This window comes from Tricharina praecox (genome assembly GCF_024521635.1).
Source record: "Tricharina praecox strain CBS 144465 chromosome Unknown BZA05scaffold_6, whole genome shotgun sequence".
In the NCBI taxonomy this organism is placed as follows: Eukaryota; Fungi; Ascomycota; class Pezizomycetes; order Pezizales; family Pyronemataceae; genus Tricharina; species Tricharina praecox.
This window is the reverse complement of record NW_026250408.1, coordinates 1490861-1506915: the sequence shown is the minus strand read 5'-3', so window position 1 is coordinate 1506915 and position 16055 is coordinate 1490861. Positions and strand designations below refer to the sequence as shown.

General features: G+C 56.0%; 4 protein-coding genes across 4 annotated transcripts; 2 read left to right on the top strand and 2 right to left on the bottom strand.

The window, feature by feature from the left end:
• Positions 1-328: 328 nt before the first annotated feature.
• On the bottom strand, positions 329-1556 carry BZA05DRAFT_391808 (cyclophilin-like domain-containing protein). The gene is made up of 4 exons (XM_051483017.1): positions 1221-1556; positions 838-1013; positions 641-772; positions 329-577 (listed from the first exon to the last, which is right to left on the bottom strand). The coding sequence occupies exons 1-4, from the start codon at positions 1267-1269 to the stop codon at positions 425-427; spliced, it is 510 nt and encodes a 169-aa protein (XP_051341823.1). The 5' UTR covers positions 1270-1556; the 3' UTR covers positions 329-424.
• Positions 1557-2917: 1361 nt separating this feature from the next.
• On the bottom strand, positions 2918-3466 carry BZA05DRAFT_319208 (uncharacterized protein; the record flags this gene model as incomplete). Its single annotated transcript, XM_051480420.1, has 1 exon — positions 2918-3466. A coding segment is annotated over one exon (549 nt), but the record flags the coding sequence as incomplete, so codon positions are not given.
• A 2841-nt stretch (positions 3467-6307) lies between these two features.
• BZA05DRAFT_443194 (cytochrome P450) lies at positions 6308-8122 on the top strand (the record flags this gene model as incomplete). Its single annotated transcript, XM_051486830.1, has 5 exons — positions 6308-6600; positions 6669-7137; positions 7192-7527; positions 7589-7878; positions 7948-8122. 5 exons carry the CDS (start codon positions 6308-6310, stop codon positions 8120-8122), a joined length of 1563 nt encoding a protein of 520 aa, XP_051341821.1.
• A 2743-nt stretch (positions 8123-10865) lies between these two features.
• Positions 10866-16003, top strand: BZA05DRAFT_241809 (uncharacterized protein). Its single transcript, XM_051479922.1, has 4 exons — positions 10866-11337; positions 11412-12009; positions 12061-14802; positions 14869-16003. The coding sequence occupies exons 1-4, from the start codon at positions 11335-11337 to the stop codon at positions 15606-15608; spliced, it is 4083 nt and encodes a 1360-aa protein (XP_051341820.1). The 5' UTR covers positions 10866-11334; the 3' UTR covers positions 15609-16003.
• Positions 16004-16055: the final 52 nt, after the last annotated feature.

The following is a 16055-nucleotide window of genomic DNA, read 5'->3' as shown; positions in this document are numbered from 1 at the left end:
GCTGATGAGCGGGAACGCGAAAGAGCGATGTCGAGGGGACGGCGTAAATCACGTCTAGCCCCACGAAAGGCCAATAGGAGCACCGATTATGTCGTGGACGGGACACGCGAATCTTCGAATCTTCAGACCCTGCGACCGAGCTCTCTGCGATTTCTGCATCTTCATCCCTTCACTTGGCGATGAATAGCGTCTTGGCGAGTTGGTCGGGTAATCACATCCGCCGGGGTTCGTCAAAGTTCTCCACTGGACAGGGCGGTCGAGCATAGCTCCAGATGTCACAGTTTTCACCTCACCCCCACCCCGCCCCAACCCCCCGCGTGCAAAGTGATTCTTAGTCAGATCCCAACCCAGTATTTTATTCCAGCGAGCGAGCAATAGATACTAACTACTCGAGAGAAAGATCAAGAGAACGAGGGGAAGTGATTTAACATTCTCCACAGCTGGCAATGGAGATGGTGCCCGAGGTGCGGCCGGACTGGTCGATGGACTTGGACTCCATTCTGTTAAGGATATCCGATCCCTCAACGACCTCTCCGAAGACGACGTGCTTTCCATCGAGATGGGGGGTCTTCACGAACTGTTCATTCCAATGACGTCAGTGGCTGGCATGGCAAAGCGGGGGAGGCAGGGGGGTACAGACGGTGATGAAGAACTGCGAGCCGTTGGTGTTCTTGCCAGCGTTGGCCATCGACAGAAGGTAGGGCTTGTCGTGACGCTTGATGAAGTTCTCGTCCTCGAACTTCTCACCGTAGATGGACCGGCCACCGGTACCCTATCACGCTGTGCATCAGCATCGACCACCCTTCAATCATCCAGCCTTGAATCCGAAGAGCATACGTTTCCACGGGTGAAGTCACCACCCTGAGCCATGAAGTTGGAGATGATACGGTGGAACTTGGAGCCGGTGTAACCCTGGCCGACCGACTCAATCTTGCAGAGCTCACGGAAGTTCTTGGCGGTCTTGGGGACAACGTCGTCGTAGAGCTGGAAGACAATGCGGCCCCAGTCCTCGGCTGTTGAGTCACACGGATATGTTAGCGGGGCAGATTGATTAATCCGCAGATTGTGCGGGAGTCGGAGATGCGGAGATATGGTGATGGTGGTGATGCTGTTGATGATGGTGATGATGGTGATGATAGTAACGACGTAGGAGGCATTATAACCAATGCTTCCGCGTCTCCATCATCACCACCGGCAGAGACGGAGTGGGGGGGAAATACCTTTGCCCTGGGGGTCGGAGTAGCGGATATCGAAGAAAACGTTGCTCATGTTGGCGGTTGTGTGGGGTTTGTTGATAACAAACACTGGTTTTCTTGAGATTTGGTGGAGGTCGGTGGAGATGGAGATGGAGAAATTGAGGAAGGCGAGAGGAATTGGGGAGAAGAAAAGGGAGGAAGGAAAAGGAGCGTTGAACGGGGTGGGGCGGGGAAAAGTGGGGTAACTAACCTTCCTGGGCTTCAGAGCAGCCTCACCGAAGTAGACCTGAGGACGAAACAACCCAAACGCCACCCACCACCTGTCGCCCTAAATCACCCACCATCTTACATGCCCAAGGCTCCAAGCACTCTATGTGCGCAATCTCACCCACCCCCCTGCCCCGCAGATCCTTGCGTCGCTACGTCCTTGGCGAGGTACGCAATAAGCAGTCATCGCCGCAGCCGCGAGTGACGGGCAATGAGGGCGTGGCGCGGATGTGGCGTCTGTAGTCTGGTGTTGAGGGGCGCGGAGGCGGCTTGGCGGCATCGGTGAGCGCCGAAGAGGGGAGACCTTGCTGAGACCTGGTGGGCCCCGCTGCAGACCGGATCCGGTCGGTCAACGTTTATTTGTTTCTGCTGTCACTATTTCTGTTCTTCCTGTTCGTCGGTCGGTCTCTGGTCATCATCATCTTGTACAATAAATCATCTTCATCGTCGACCGAAAGCTTTAATCCAATTGATCACGTTTTTGTTCCTCGCCCCTTTTTAGATCTCTCGGTGTCCAGGAGGTTCGACTGGGAAGTGAAGTCCAGCTTCTGTCTCTGTCTCTGCAGACCAAACCCTGAGACACCTCCCACCCGCGATAGCCCATAGCTATAACGATGGATGGGACTACCTATTAGGATGTATGTACGGCACCCATGGTCACGTCCGGTCAGCATCTTCACCCTCTCCCTGGTAGCGAAGTCCAACCGACCAACCAATGGTGTCCGCACGGCGCCCGCACGTGTTCCCGCCGCTTGATGCTGGATGGCTGAAACTCGATTAAACGCCCGGTTGCTTAATACGGTACCCGGTCGACGGGCCTCTCCGAAAGAGACGCCGTTTGGGTCGAACTACCTAGATTAGCGTGCTGGCCGCCGATCGTCTATTGTGCCACCCAACTGACTGTTCCTAACGTCGTCGCTGTATCATCATTTAGCTGTTTGGAAACTGGAGGATTTATGGCAAATCGCCCGCGGGCTCTGATAATGAAGCATCGATTCGCAATTGCGCACGCAAAAAAAGGTAAGCTGGGTGCCAGTATGTACAATGTATCAACCAAAAAAACAGAAGCTTCGTATGTTCAAGAATCTCTCACGATATCAAGACCAAATGCAAAACGTCGATGATTGATTCACCACACTTCAATAGCTGCTGTGAGACAGTTGTCTCTTCCACGGCAGGATCTTCTCCATGAGCGTGGGACTAACACACGCCAGCGCGCTGTCGACCTCTCTCGTCTGCTCTTCCACGGCCTCCGGCACCGTCCAACCGTTCTTTTCCTTCTCCTCCTGCTGCAACCTCAGACCTTGCCTCTTGCGCCTCTCCATCTCCTCCCGCAGCGTTTCCACGCGCTTCTCAAACTCGCGGCAGCTTGACTCCGCCCACCCGGCGCCTTCCCCCCAGAACACATCGTTCCGCAGCAAATCCTCCGCCGTCGAGCAGTTCCGCTTGTATCTCCAAAAGAACTCGCTCCACTCAGCCCGCATCTCCCTAAAGTCCCGATCAAATACCCTCTGATCGCCACACGCAAACCTCAGAAACGTCAGATAGCTCCGCACCGCGCGCTCGGTATCCCCCTGCCGGTAGTCTTTGTGTCCCGTGTGCATATCCGGCGCATGCGAGTGATATCCGTGCTCGTGCTCCCGCACGTTCCCCAGATCACCCAGCAGAAACTCGCCATTCTCGGCCACAAAGATGTTATCCGTCTTGACGTCGTCGTGCGTGTACCCCCTGGTGTGCATCTCCTTCAGCGCCATCAACACGCCCCTGAACCTCCGCCTATATATCCCATCCACGTCCTCCGGCGAGAGGCCACACATATGCACCAATCCCGCCAGCGTCTCGAGCGTGCCCGACTTGAGGAACGGCGTGACGAGCCTCCACCCGCTACCGCGCCACGCGGGGCTGTCCACCCAGAAGTAATCAACCACGCGCATGAACCTGCCCATGCCATTCTCGCCATGACCCGGCGAGAAATACAGGGACGCTGGGATCTCCGCGGGCCAGTCCTTGTACGCACCAAACAGTGGTCGGAGGTGCGCGGGCAGCGGGTTCGTGCGCACGCCGCGGAAGAACTCCTTTATGACGACTTTCTGGCCGCCGCGCTCGTGGTCGACGTAGATGCTCGCGCAGCCCTCGCGGCCGAGCCCGAGGCGCTTCAGGAACTCGTAGCGGCCGTTGTCGATGTTCTTTGAGTGGTCGAGGATGCGGCGCGGGGCGGCGGGCGGTGGGAACACTGCGTGCTCGGCTACGCCGCTGGGGAGGTGGAATTTCGTCGGTGCCATCCGGGGGTGGCGGATCAGCACGGCGAGGTATGGGTAGATCCCGAGGCGGAGCAGCATGGTCAGGACGAGGAACGGGAGCAGGACGAGGACGTTGCTGGTGGTGATTGCGAGGTCCATTGATACTACCTACATCGTGGTTGTGGGGGAATGTGGTCATGGAGGGGGAGGGGGGGGGGGGGGGCGGTGAAAAAAATGTGGCTTGGAGAGATACCTACATCATATAGGCGGGGTGGTGGGCTGGTGGGTGAGTGTGGGCGGGGGGTGATGCGTTGACGTCAAAGGTCACGCACTGACACGGCGGAGTATGGTGTACGGCTACCGACGGACGTGACGGACTAGTGTTTGGCCATGAGGTTACTTTACGAGCAGAATGACAGGAGTGAGCAGTGAGAAAACACGATTACGGAACACTGTCGGCTAGCGGGATATGGGTGTACACTGTACTTAGGCTGGTATTTTGCTTCAATCGATTCCAAACGTTTGCCACCTCTCGACACCATGAGGCCATAGGACAGTGACATGCAGGACGGGCGGGCGGGCAGGACTAGGACTGAGTAAACTGCTCTCAGCTAAGTACCCAAGTACTCATATACTTGTTTACACCGAATTCGGAGTGCACGACATCGCCGCTTGAAAATCAGGTGCGAGTGATCGTTTATGAGTATCACCACTGTTCCCGCTCAGTGAACTTCAGAAACCAATATATCCCCATACGGTAGATGGTTGTGTGAGAGAACTTGAGAGGTTGATACATCCCCCATAGATTAATGCGTTCTCGGAGCAGAGTGGCTGAACTTGAAAGACCGAGTTGGAGTTATCGAAAAAAGCCTGCATGTCTTCGCACCAATCACCTCAAGCAACCACCGGTATGGCGTTAAGACCCACCCACCGTTTCCGAAGAGGCACTGCATGCACGCATAAATATAGACTCACTTACGTACTTATTTAGCTGCTGCGTGGTCCACGTGGGGGGAACAAAAAATGTGGTCGTGACATAGGTATCAACATGGTCAAAATGCTCTGTTCACGATACATACGGTACCAGCATATCCGTCCAGCGGAAAATAACGACTCTCTTTACGCTTGGAATACGCAGTTAACGAGAGTCAAAACACGGTAGTAGCAGCCTCATTCCATAATCGGGAAATACGCATCCGTCTGCAAGATGGCAGTGGGTACTCTACAGACATAGCTGCAGCTTCAACAGTTTGCCACACACGGCCACGTGCGCATAACTACATCTTAGTTCAAGAACATGGCGGTGCGCCGGTGCTTTCCTCATCCGCCCGGAATATGCCATCGCAACCACCTCCTCTTCTCCTCACCCTGACTGTATGTACAGTATATATAGCACCCAGGTGCTTTTGCATGTACTGAGAAGACATCCTCGAAAATCCGGCGTGGTTGAGAACAGCGGGGGTCTTGATCCCTCAAAACGTGGCAACGCTGGTGATTTTCTTCTTATTTTGAACTCGCACATTTTGTCCCTCGCCTTTTGAAAGCTATGTGGCGGAGAGTAGAGCAACCAAGAGCAATCCCGTCCGGTCATGATAACTATGTGATGATGGTTTGCCCTTTGAGTGCGCCGTTCAGATTACAGAAACCCCCCTCGATGCACGCCTCAAGGTAAGCACTACTGTATTGCTTCTCTGCAGACAGGTATGTAGGCTCGTATATATGTGGGTAGTGTACATAAGTCCTTGATGCACGGACGGGCTTTCCGTCCATTATTATTATTTTACCCGCAACTCTTGAAGATCGATCATCGGAGCGCAACGACGACATGGAAGGTGGGGAATTCTCCGACCAATCAGGACGCTCAGGGGCTAACCGATTCCACCTAGCTCGACGTACAGCTCAACGTTGTGGATCCTTCGTGTGGTTATGATTCCTCTGTATTGATGGAATACGGTACCGGTCTTTATGACTGCGCCTTGCTTCATCTTGTCATTCTCCTTCTCCTTTTTCCTCTTCTTTTTCTTCTTCTTGCCAACCCGCACCCAACCCACAAAGAATGACCCAGTCCGTGCCCGACCCATCTCCATGGACCGTTCCCGCTCCGAGCAGTCCAGCCGTGATACGGGGCATTCAACTTCCTGGGACGCGCATAATCGCAAGGGCTGGCGCGGCCAACTATGACGCCTATCCTCACCGCAAGCGATGTCTAACGGGATTCTCCATGGTGGCATGATTACATGGCGGCATTCGTGCATGGCTGGTGCACCGCTACGGTCCGAGCCTTTCCCTGTTCGCTCGTGGCCGATGTGGAATCATCAAACCCGCTAACCTGGCTCGCAGGTTTTCGGCGTGGGTGCATATTTACGAACTACTGTCGATGCATTATTGGCTTCATGCTATACACGTATGCAAAAGACTATAGCGAACACAGATGCTAGCTGTGCTCGAGATATCCAGCCGTAGCCGGCCAGGGAGCGAGCGACTGACTGACCGACCCCGCACGCTCACTATCCGTCCGCTGGACGTCGGATGGATGATGGGAGAGAATAAAAGGTCCACCTCACACTCTGCATGCAGAGAGATGCCCCCCCATCACATACAAAAATGATCATAACCACCTACCTCCTCTCCCTGCTGGATTGGCGGTTTGCCATCTCATCGCTCTTCTTCTACATCTCCTTCATTGTCGTCAGACGGATATGGTTCCACCCTCTGTCGTCCGTTCCGGGACCCAAGCTCGCTGCTGTATCGAATCTTTACGTCGCATATTGGGATGTTTATAGGAATGGCACTTTCCTGCGCGATAAGATGCCGCAGCTGCACGCACAATACGGACCGGTGGTGAGGATCAGTCCGACGGAAGTGCAGATTCATGGCGATCCCGAGTTGTTCCATCGGTGGGTACCATCCACTCTTCCCTCTCCAGTGGCTCCCAAACGAACAGTGTTTTGACGTTCGTCTCCAGTGTGCACTCCATGCAAACACAATACATCAAAGACCCTTCCTTCTACGATTGCATCGGCGTGCCCACCGCAGCCTTCGGAACCATCAACCCACACGTCCACCGTGCCCGCCGCAGCATCCTCAACCCCATGTTCTCCAAGCGCCGCATCACCGAGGCCAGTGCCATCATGGAAGGTGTAGTCCAAAAGTTCTGTGGACTCCTCGACACATTCTGCGAAGATAGCCGGCCCGTGCCCCTGTCCAACGCCTTCTACTGCGTGACCGTCGACATCATCAGCACATTCACGTTCGGTACCCCTTGGGGAATGCTCGATGAGAAGGACTTTACTGGCGAGTGGGTTGAGGGTGTGCTCTCTTTTACGGGAATGCTCCAGGCTAGAATTCATTTCCCCAAGGTCCTTGGAATTATGGAAACACTGGGGAATATTTTCCCTTCACTCACGCCGTTGGTGTTCGTCAAGCTCCTTCAGGTAATTACATGGCTCTTCCCTCCCCATAACTCCTCGTCACTAACGATACCCAAGGAATGCAACCGCTGCGTCAAACTCGCGATCGACCAGGACGCCAAATCCAAAGCCGCCGGCATTCCACCCAAGGAGCGACCCGAGACCATCTACGACGCGCTGCTGAACCCCGTTTCGTCCAAGGCGCAGCGCCCATCCGTCGAAGAGCTCGTCAGCGAGTCGATATCCATGGTCACTGCCGGCACGGATACCAGTGCTACCGTGCTACAATGCTGCGTATGGAACATCCTCACTCGCACCGAAGTCCGCGAAACGCTTCTCGACGAGCTGTCAACTGTCCGCAGGGACACGAACGGACTGCTGCCGCTGAAACAGCTCGAAGAACTCCCGTACCTCGTACGTGTCCCCCTGTTTTCACCCCGAAACATTTTTTTCGCTAACACGCCCCTCCCCATAGACCGCCTTCATCAAGGAAACCCTCCGCTTCAACACGCCGACGCCAGCGCGTTGGCCGCGCGTGGTCCCCTCGGGCGGACTGACTATCTCGGCCTCGAAACCCGGAAGAGCCACGTTCCTGCCAGAGGGCACCTCGATCGCCTTCCACATCGACCTGCTCCACCGCGACCCGCGCATCTTTACCCAGCCTGATGAGTTCCTGCCCGAGCGGTGGATGGGACAGAGCGGGCGCGAGCTCGACAGGTGGTTGCTCTCGTTCAATAAGGGTGACAGAGGGTGTATTGGAATTAAGTAAGTCTTCCTTCTTTTCCTCCTACTCCCACATCAAAGGAAAGCTACTAACGCGGGAAAAAACAATAGTCTCGCATACGCCGAGATCCAGCTCGTGATCGGCAACCTTTTCGGGCGCTTCGAGCTCGAGCTATTCGAGACCACGGAGAAGGACATGGAGATGGTCGACCACTTTGTTGGGCACCTGGTGGGCCGCGTCAAGGTGCTGGCCAAAAAGCGCGTGGTCGACGAGCACATGGTGTAAGCTGGCAGTTGTCTGCTGCATGTAAATATGGATGGATGGATGGGTTGATGAATTATGAACTTTGAACTTTGATGCACCGTTAATACATGGTGAATAAATAAATATTGAAATAACGATTACGATCATAATCATAGGCTATCACTCGAGATACGAGTGATTTTGTGAGGGGAAGAGGGGGCGGCAGTGCACGATTACGGTAGGTATCCGCCCCTAAGCTCTTACGTCAACACCTCAGCTCTCGCAGAATCCTACGTAACTCCTTCGTTCCCCGAAGCGCAAACGCAGATAGAGCACCAAATACGCTATTTACATACAACCCTCAAGGAGTCGAGGAGTCGACGTCCGTTCGCGGATACCAGCGTCGGGTGTGGTTACTCGGTTTTTTCTTTTCATATTCCCCCTCCGTTCGCCCCTCCATTCCCTCCCCTAGGTCCCCTCCCCTCACCTCACCTCACCTCACCTCCAGTATCCACCTCCAAGATCCAAAATTCGAATTCCCAGCTCCCCGTAACCGTCGATGGGGCCTGGGCCTGGGAAGTGGGCACACAAGTGACAAGTCCCAAAGCCGCCAGGCGCCCGCCCAGTCCAAGGGGTCGGTACCGGCACATAGCGGTACCGGTATTCCAGGCTTCTACGTAGTTCCAGGCTCACAGGCTTCCAGGCTTTCAGCGGGTTTGGTGTAGTACGGTTCGGCTGTAACAACTACCCCTTTCCTTTTACTCTGTGTACTCTACCTGGAATCTGAATATGACAGTTACGACGCGATACGATACGATACGATACGATACGATACGATACGATACAAGGCGATACGATACAAGACGACACGACACCTTTCGACACAGGTTACAGGTTACAGGTAGTTACTCCGTTGCACTCTATCCCACGGTCGATCCCCCGTAGAGTACGTACCGCAAGCGCCGCGGGCCGTGGTACCTGGTATGATACTATACAGTGGTCGTTGCAGTGGTACCTGCTTCTCCCCTCTCCATGACTAAACATGTAGGTAGAGTACTATGTGGTATTACTCCACATGCCGCTGCGCAGTCTGCGGCCCTGCGCTACACACATTGTAGCGGTAATACCGGTACATATCCTGCAAATCATGTAAATCATGTAAATCATGTGGTGTGAGATACCGTATAGTACCTGTATGTAGAGTAGTATCTGGAGTCTCGCCTCGGCCAGTTTGCCAGGCACCGCCCTATACCTGTCACTCTACTCTACATCATATCTACTCTGCGGCTGACTGCACTCCACTGCACTTTGCACTTCCCCCTTCCCCCTTCCCCCATCCCACTCCACTCTTGAAGAGTAGAGAACTATCGACCACTCCGGACCTGCAGCACTCCCCGTCCCTCCCTCCCCCCCTCCCCACCGTCTCCTCGAATCCCTTGAATCCGTTGAATCCGTTGAATCCCTCCCTCTTATCGCCACGCGTACCCGAAAGATCGGCGCACATCCGCTCGCACGCTCGCAGAGAAGTGTCAGACGACATCCCTCCCCCGGAGGAGCAGGTTAGGGGTGCGTTTGCATGACCTTTTCAGGTGGCCAGTATTCACTGTTGACTGTTAATTCGGGTGTGGGGAAGAGCTTGGTCCCGTCCAGACTCCAGAATATGGTATGAAGTATGTAAGGTGGGAAGATATGCAACGACGTCTCTCGACTACATGCCGTATTCCACCACCCACCAGTCAGTTCAGTTCAGCTCCAGCGATCTCAGCTCTAGTCAGCGCTGGAATGCGAAGTGCAGGAAGAATGTGAAACTTCTGTGTATCCGTATCCGTAGCGACCTGGGTCCCGTCCTGGGGGTGGATGGGGGCGGGGGGAAGGGACAAGACAAGACGAGAGAAGGGGTGCGGTGGGTAGAGTGCGTCTCGATTTCTCAAACACCAACATCCGGGCAGATCCACCAATCATGGCGGTCCTTGGGAACAAATTTCGTCCAATCCTGAGTTTGCGTGGTCGCTTCGGATAGAGTGGGGTGTTAATTATTGCCGGTATGGACGAATCAGCGCGAGGCTTGAGCAGGCTAGCTATGCGGACAGAAAAGAAAGAAAAAGAAGGAAAAGAAAAGGAAAAGGAAGAGAATTAATTCTCTTGTACGTCACCGGACGAAAGCAGACGGAACAACAAAAGGAACGAAAAGGGGAAATCGCGAGATGGAAGGAAATCCTGATTGGCCCGCTATTTTCGGGGGTGTCGTCGGGGGGAGAGCACCCGAGCTGGAAGAGACCAAGTTCAGCATTTCGAGTCTCGACGACAACGACAGCGACGAGGACAACGACGCGAGGGCGCCTGGGGTGATCAGAGGTCGAGATCAGAGGTCGAGGTTTCCGGATCGCCGTGTAGCGTGCCGGTACCTACTTACTCTAGAGTACGTCAATTGTGTGGAGGTGGCGACCTGAGCGTTTGAGACAGACGAGTGGACGATAAGCCTGACGGCCGGGCCAGGATCAGGATCGCGAGGTTTTTTTGGTTTTGCATGACGGTGGTGAAACTCCTGACGTGATACCCCAGCAGGTAGTTACCCTAGGCACTTTACGGTGAATTTGGCAGACGTTTGAAGTTGTTGTGGGGGAGGCTAATTGCCGTTTCCGGAACAGAGGGAGGGATAGGGCCCGAGTATCTTTAGAAATGCGTGTGGGTGACCATTTGGTGATTTGAGAAGGGCAGCGAATCGAAGGGCAGAGAAATAGCACAAAACGAGTGGGTGTGACCCCCCGGGACTGCATGGTGGGATATTTGCGTGTGTGTATGTACATGCCACTATACGTACGGATAGCAAAGTGGGTGTTTGCATTTGCGGGATCGATCACGGCCGCCAGCTTAGCTTGTGAAAGCGAAGGGACGGGGATACTCACATCCATACAACAACAACGGACAGAACATAACGGCCATCCGCAGTCCTCCTCCTACTCTTCTCCTTCCTCTCGCAACCATTCATCCCCCGGCCGGCACAGGTAGCGAATCGTCAGGCAGCATACGCCCGTGCAGAGATCGAGAGAAAGAACGAAAGAAGAAAGGCCATACATAGCAGCTGCATCTGAGACCGGCACACATTGTTTGTCCACGACATCAACAAACCAGCAGCTTTCCGCCCGTTCGTGCAGGAGAGGATATATCCCCTCGCATACGTACCTACCTCTGCCTACATACATTAGGTACATACCTCATAGACATATACACACATACCTGAGGAAAAGAAAACCATGGTGACCACCAACCCGCATCCCGAGTAGAAACCCGACCAGCAGACCAACTGACCGTTTGCATCGGCAACAAACAGGCCGACCGCTCCCGCGAGTCCCTATACCAGTACGCGTCGCAGGCGACAACGACCGCAGCCGCCCGGTACCAGCACCTGAGCGGCCACCACCACCACAGCCACAGCAAGTCCGTTCCCGCCAACTCGATACCGCCCGCCTCGCCCCACGACACTCTGCGCGGCGAGAACGGCTCCGACGACGACGACTCGGACACCACTGGCGTCGGTGGCAGATTTCGCAGCGGCAGCGGCAGCAAGCAGATCAAGAGAAGGTCGACGACGACGGCGGGCAGCAGGGAGCATAGCATCGCCCGCGAGGCCGTCGGCGCAAACATTAGACGGCTTAGTGCTGGCACGGCTAGGTCGAGTGATCGTGACCTGTTCATCTGGGAGAACGGCGGTACTTCCGAGGAGATTTCGGCGGCGACATTGAGGAAGGAGCGGCGGCATCGAGAAAGAGCCGAGAGGGAGCGGGAGCGAGAACGCGAGAGGATGGAGAGAGAACGTGAGGCCAAGAACAGGGAGGAGCGCGAGAAGGAGAGGGCTCGCGAGGAGCGGCGAGAGGAGAAGCGGCAGAAGAAGCAGCTGAGCAAGATGGAGAAGGAACGGGCCAAGAACGGTATGTCTTCACCATCCGAGATGAATGAATGAATGCTGACGGGCTCTGCAGAGCGCAAGAGAGAAAGCTCGGGAATTTCCATCATGGCCGCGGATGATAGCCCACATGGCGGTATCCGACTCCGCGAGTCACCGCCCAGCAGCTACCGTGCCAGTCGTCCCGCATCCATGGAGATACCTGCCGCCCCGTCTCCGTCCGCCTATACCGAGCCCAAACGACGAGAGACATCGGTATCGCCGCAGCAGCGCACCGTGCCCGCGGCACCTCCTTCGCCTCCTCGGTCCGCAAGGAGTGGGCGCCAGCAGGCAACCCCGCCTCCGGAATATGCCCGACGAGATACCGATACTTCGGACACTCCGCCCCAGTCGCCGCCAGACATCGTGAAGCCTTCCATCACGAACAAGACTCCGACGTCTGTAGCCGTGCCCAAGGCGTCAACTCCAATCTCCGGCCCGACCATCACCAACGGCAACGGCATTCTCGCTCCCAAACCAGGGCGAAAATCCATGCCCGCATCCCCCATCGAGGAGAGGAAGCAAAAGCCCGAGCCAGTGGAGCTAGCAGTTGTGACACCACACGCGATGCCAATCCTCCATGCAGTCCAGCAACTTCACCAAGCCCAGCAATCGCAAGCCCCGATCCTCTACCGCAGCCAAACCACCAGTCCCTCCATTGCCGGCAGCAGCATCGTGACGGTTCGCCGCTCACCCAGTGCTGCGACAGCGCCCACACTCACCTCACTCAACACCGAGCCCAAGCGCCAATCCACACCACCCCGGATCTCGGATCCAACCCCCAGAATCTCCGACTCGGCGCCAGCAGCATCACCACCACCACCATCGCGGCCATCACGACCACCATCTCGCTCAGCCCCCACACCGCCACCCACACGCCTCTCCTCGACACCACCACAGCTCCCCAGAATATCCGACCCGCCCCCACGCCCGCCGTCGCCCAGCATCTCCGAGATAACCACGGCACCACCCAACCCCCCGGACCTCTCCAAGCGCTCACACGCCTCGACCCCAGCCCTAATCCTCGCCACCAACCTAACCGAATCCCCCTTGATCCAAGCGCAACCCAACAAGTCGCAGCGCAACGCCTCCCCGCGGCGCAGCTACATTGCGCCTCACTCGGCGGCGGCCGACTACGCGGCCGGAATAGGCCCCTACTTCCCGCTGCAGTCATCATTCCAGAGCAACGCGCGCCCGCGCTCGAAGCGCCCACTATCATTCTCGCAGACCCCCACGCCCTACATCGAAGACGACGCGCCCACGCCGCGCGGAAAACACCACAGTCGCAGCGCAAGCGCGAACCCGTACCCGCCGCCGCCCGTCCCCTCGTATTTCCCCGAGCAGAGCTACGGCTATGCTCCTACCCCCCCACTGCCTCCCCCGCCTCTCCAGGGTGCTCATGCGTATCCCCCCTACGATCCGTACGACTTGTATAATGCATACCCCGCCTACTCCCTCCCCGGCCCGAGCCATGACCTCGACCACCCGGATCCGTTCATGTACATGACGCCGCCGTCGGAGCTGGTGCCGGCGCCGGAGCGCTCCGGCAGGCGCAGGAAGAGGAAGCCCGCGGGTGGGCTGAATAGGGAGTACTATGGCGAAGGCGACGCGATGGTTAAGGTCCGTGGAGAGGAGACGGCGACCGAAGAGAGTGAGGAGTTCGCTACGGATGGGAGCGCGAGTGGGTGGACTACTAGGAGTGGGAGTCCCGCTGAGGAGAGGGCGGTCGTGGATGGGTTAGGGATTGAACTCGCGAGGGAAAAGGAGAGGGAGAGGGAGGAGGAGGAGGAACGGGAGAAGGCGGGGATGCTAAGGGTTAGGCAGCAAGAGGAACAGAGGCAGATTCAGTTGCAGATCGAGCGGATGGAAAAGAAGGCGCCAGAGATAGAGCTTGAGGTGAAGGGGCCTGAGATCAAGCAGCCCGAACCGATTAGGCTGGAACCCGAGGTTAACCTCCCAAAGGATGGGGAGCCCGAGATCCAGCAGCCAGAGGATAAGCCACCTGAGACTGAGATGTCAGAGGATGATGAACCCGAGTTCAGCCAGCCCGAGAAGGAACCCGAGACCAAGCAGCCTGGGGAGAACGAGCCAGAGAATGAATGGGTCGATGAGGACGAACCGGATGAAGCCGAGTCCGACGTCACATCTTCGCCAGCGAAAGTAGCCTTACCGGAACACATCTCTGATCCTGGCCCGGCAGTATCGGAGTCAGATGGCGTAGCTATCTGCTCGGAATCGGAAGAAGAGGAATTACTGGCAGCAGAAGTTTGTTCAGTAGTTGCCGAGCAACCAGCAGCGGAACAGATGCCGCCGGTTGAAGTCTGGCCATTACCACCGCCACTTCCACCAGCTCTACCAGCTCTTCCGGCTCCATCAGCTCTTCCGGCTCCATCAGCTCCATCAGTTCTTCCAGCTCCATCAGTTCTTCCAGCTCCATCATTTCTTCCAGCTCCATCAACTCCATCAGCTCCTTCAGCACCAACTCAAGCCACTGTCTTCATCCCCGAGAACCCATCACCGCTCGACACAGGCTACCCGCTTCTCGCCAAGACCATGGCCACCTGCCCGGGGCGACAAGTATACCGGCGCTTCACGGCACTCAACCACCGCATTCTCCTGCACATGCAGGACGAAATCAGCGAGATGTCGGCAATGTTGGACAAGCTCGAAGCCGAGCCGGAAGCCAACCTGCGTAATCGCCGAAGACTGATGACAACGCCACGGGAAGAGCAGCGATTGCAGATGCTGGGTGCTATTGCCTGGAAGTTGGGGCAGTATAGTAAGTCGATTTAGATTCTACACCCCGATGCGTTGTGTGTGTGATGATTGCTGACGGATGAATTAGATGAGGCGGTAAAAGCATACCAGAATACTCTCACCATCCCCGCTGCCGAGGAAGACGACGTGGCCGAGTTTCGGGGCTGGCTAAGGGAGTGCCATCCCGTAGCTGCGAAGGAGGCGCACTTCCTCGACGACGGAAACGATCTGATGGCGCTCGGGCGCCTGCCCAAGCCGCCTTCCCCGCCCGATTCCGTGACAGTTCACGTTCCTGCACCTGCACCCACTCCTGCCACTCTGGCCATTGCTCCTCCCCCTCCTCCTCTCTCCCCAGCCAAAACCTCCCACCTCCCCCCACCCGAACCCTCACCCCTCCCCACAACCCCTGCAACCCCCGCCCCCGCTGCAGCCCAACCGCTCACAACCCGCCTCCCCCAAAGCCCCACACTACTCCAGCTCACCACGATCCTCGCAATCCTAATCGCGCCACTCCTGTACCCCTCCGCACCACCAACGATAATCACTGCGCCAGCCGTCGCTGCGGCCTCAGCCGCCGCCGCTGCCGCCGCAGTCGAGGCGACAAGTATGAGCTGGCTCGGCTTTTTCCTGCGCGCGTTCGTGTGGATACTTGCCCTTGCCGCGCCCGCGGTGGTGGTGTTGGGGGTGTTTGATTCTGGTGGTGGTGGTGGGGGTGGTGGGAGGGATGGGATTGGTGGTGATGGAAGAGAGAGGAAAGGGAGGAGGAAGGTGGCGGGGGCGTGTTTGCTCGTTGGACTGGTGGCGGGGTTGGGGGTGATTTCGTTATAGTCTTTATACTTATTACATGATACGAATGGTGTATTTGTTGTATTTTTGGTGTACTTTTGTATTTTTTTGATGAGTTTTGGTGCTGAGTGGGTTATGATGATCATGAATGAAGACATATTCTGTTTTACTCGAGTATAATGTAGCAATGCTCTACAATGATGGCTTTGATTCGTGGTGTGTGGAGAGTGGTTGTTACGCTGGAGATGACACAGGCTACCCCAGGCTACTCTACCTACACATCACAGTCAAGCATCAGTACTACAGTCAGCACATATCACGCTTCAACTCTCAACTCTCAACTTTGCTCATTCCCTTGTTATTCCCTTATTATTCTAACCAGCCAGTACTATGCTAGGTAATTTCATGGAATCCTATCCGTCCGCAGCAAATCCTCATCCAGATACCTTATATCCCAGCAATGTACACAGTAGTCCGGTACCTAAGTAG

What these genes read in the sequence shown, in the direction of transcription:
- BZA05DRAFT_391808 (XM_051483017.1), bottom strand. Translation starts at nt 1,269, where the DNA reads ATGAGCAACGTTTTCTTCGATATCCGCTACTCCGACCCCCAGGGCAAA. An exon ending in CTCCGACCCCCAGGGCAAAG is followed by an intron (nt 1,014 to 1,220) that starts GTATTTCCCCCC and finishes GTGACTCAACAG; the next exon opens with CCGAGGACTGGGGCCGCATT. An exon ending in GCTCGCAGTTCTTCATCACC is followed by an intron (nt 578 to 640) that starts GTCTGTACCCCC and finishes TGGAATGAACAG; the next exon opens with TTCGTGAAGACCCCCCATCT.
- BZA05DRAFT_241809 (XM_051479922.1), top strand. An exon ending in GAAGGAACGGGCCAAGAACG is followed by an intron (nt 12,010 to 12,060) that starts GTATGTCTTCAC and finishes CGGGCTCTGCAG; the next exon opens with AGCGCAAGAGAGAAAGCTCG. An exon ending in CTGGAAGTTGGGGCAGTATA is followed by an intron (nt 14,803 to 14,868) that starts GTAAGTCGATTT and finishes CGGATGAATTAG; the next exon opens with ATGAGGCGGTAAAAGCATAC.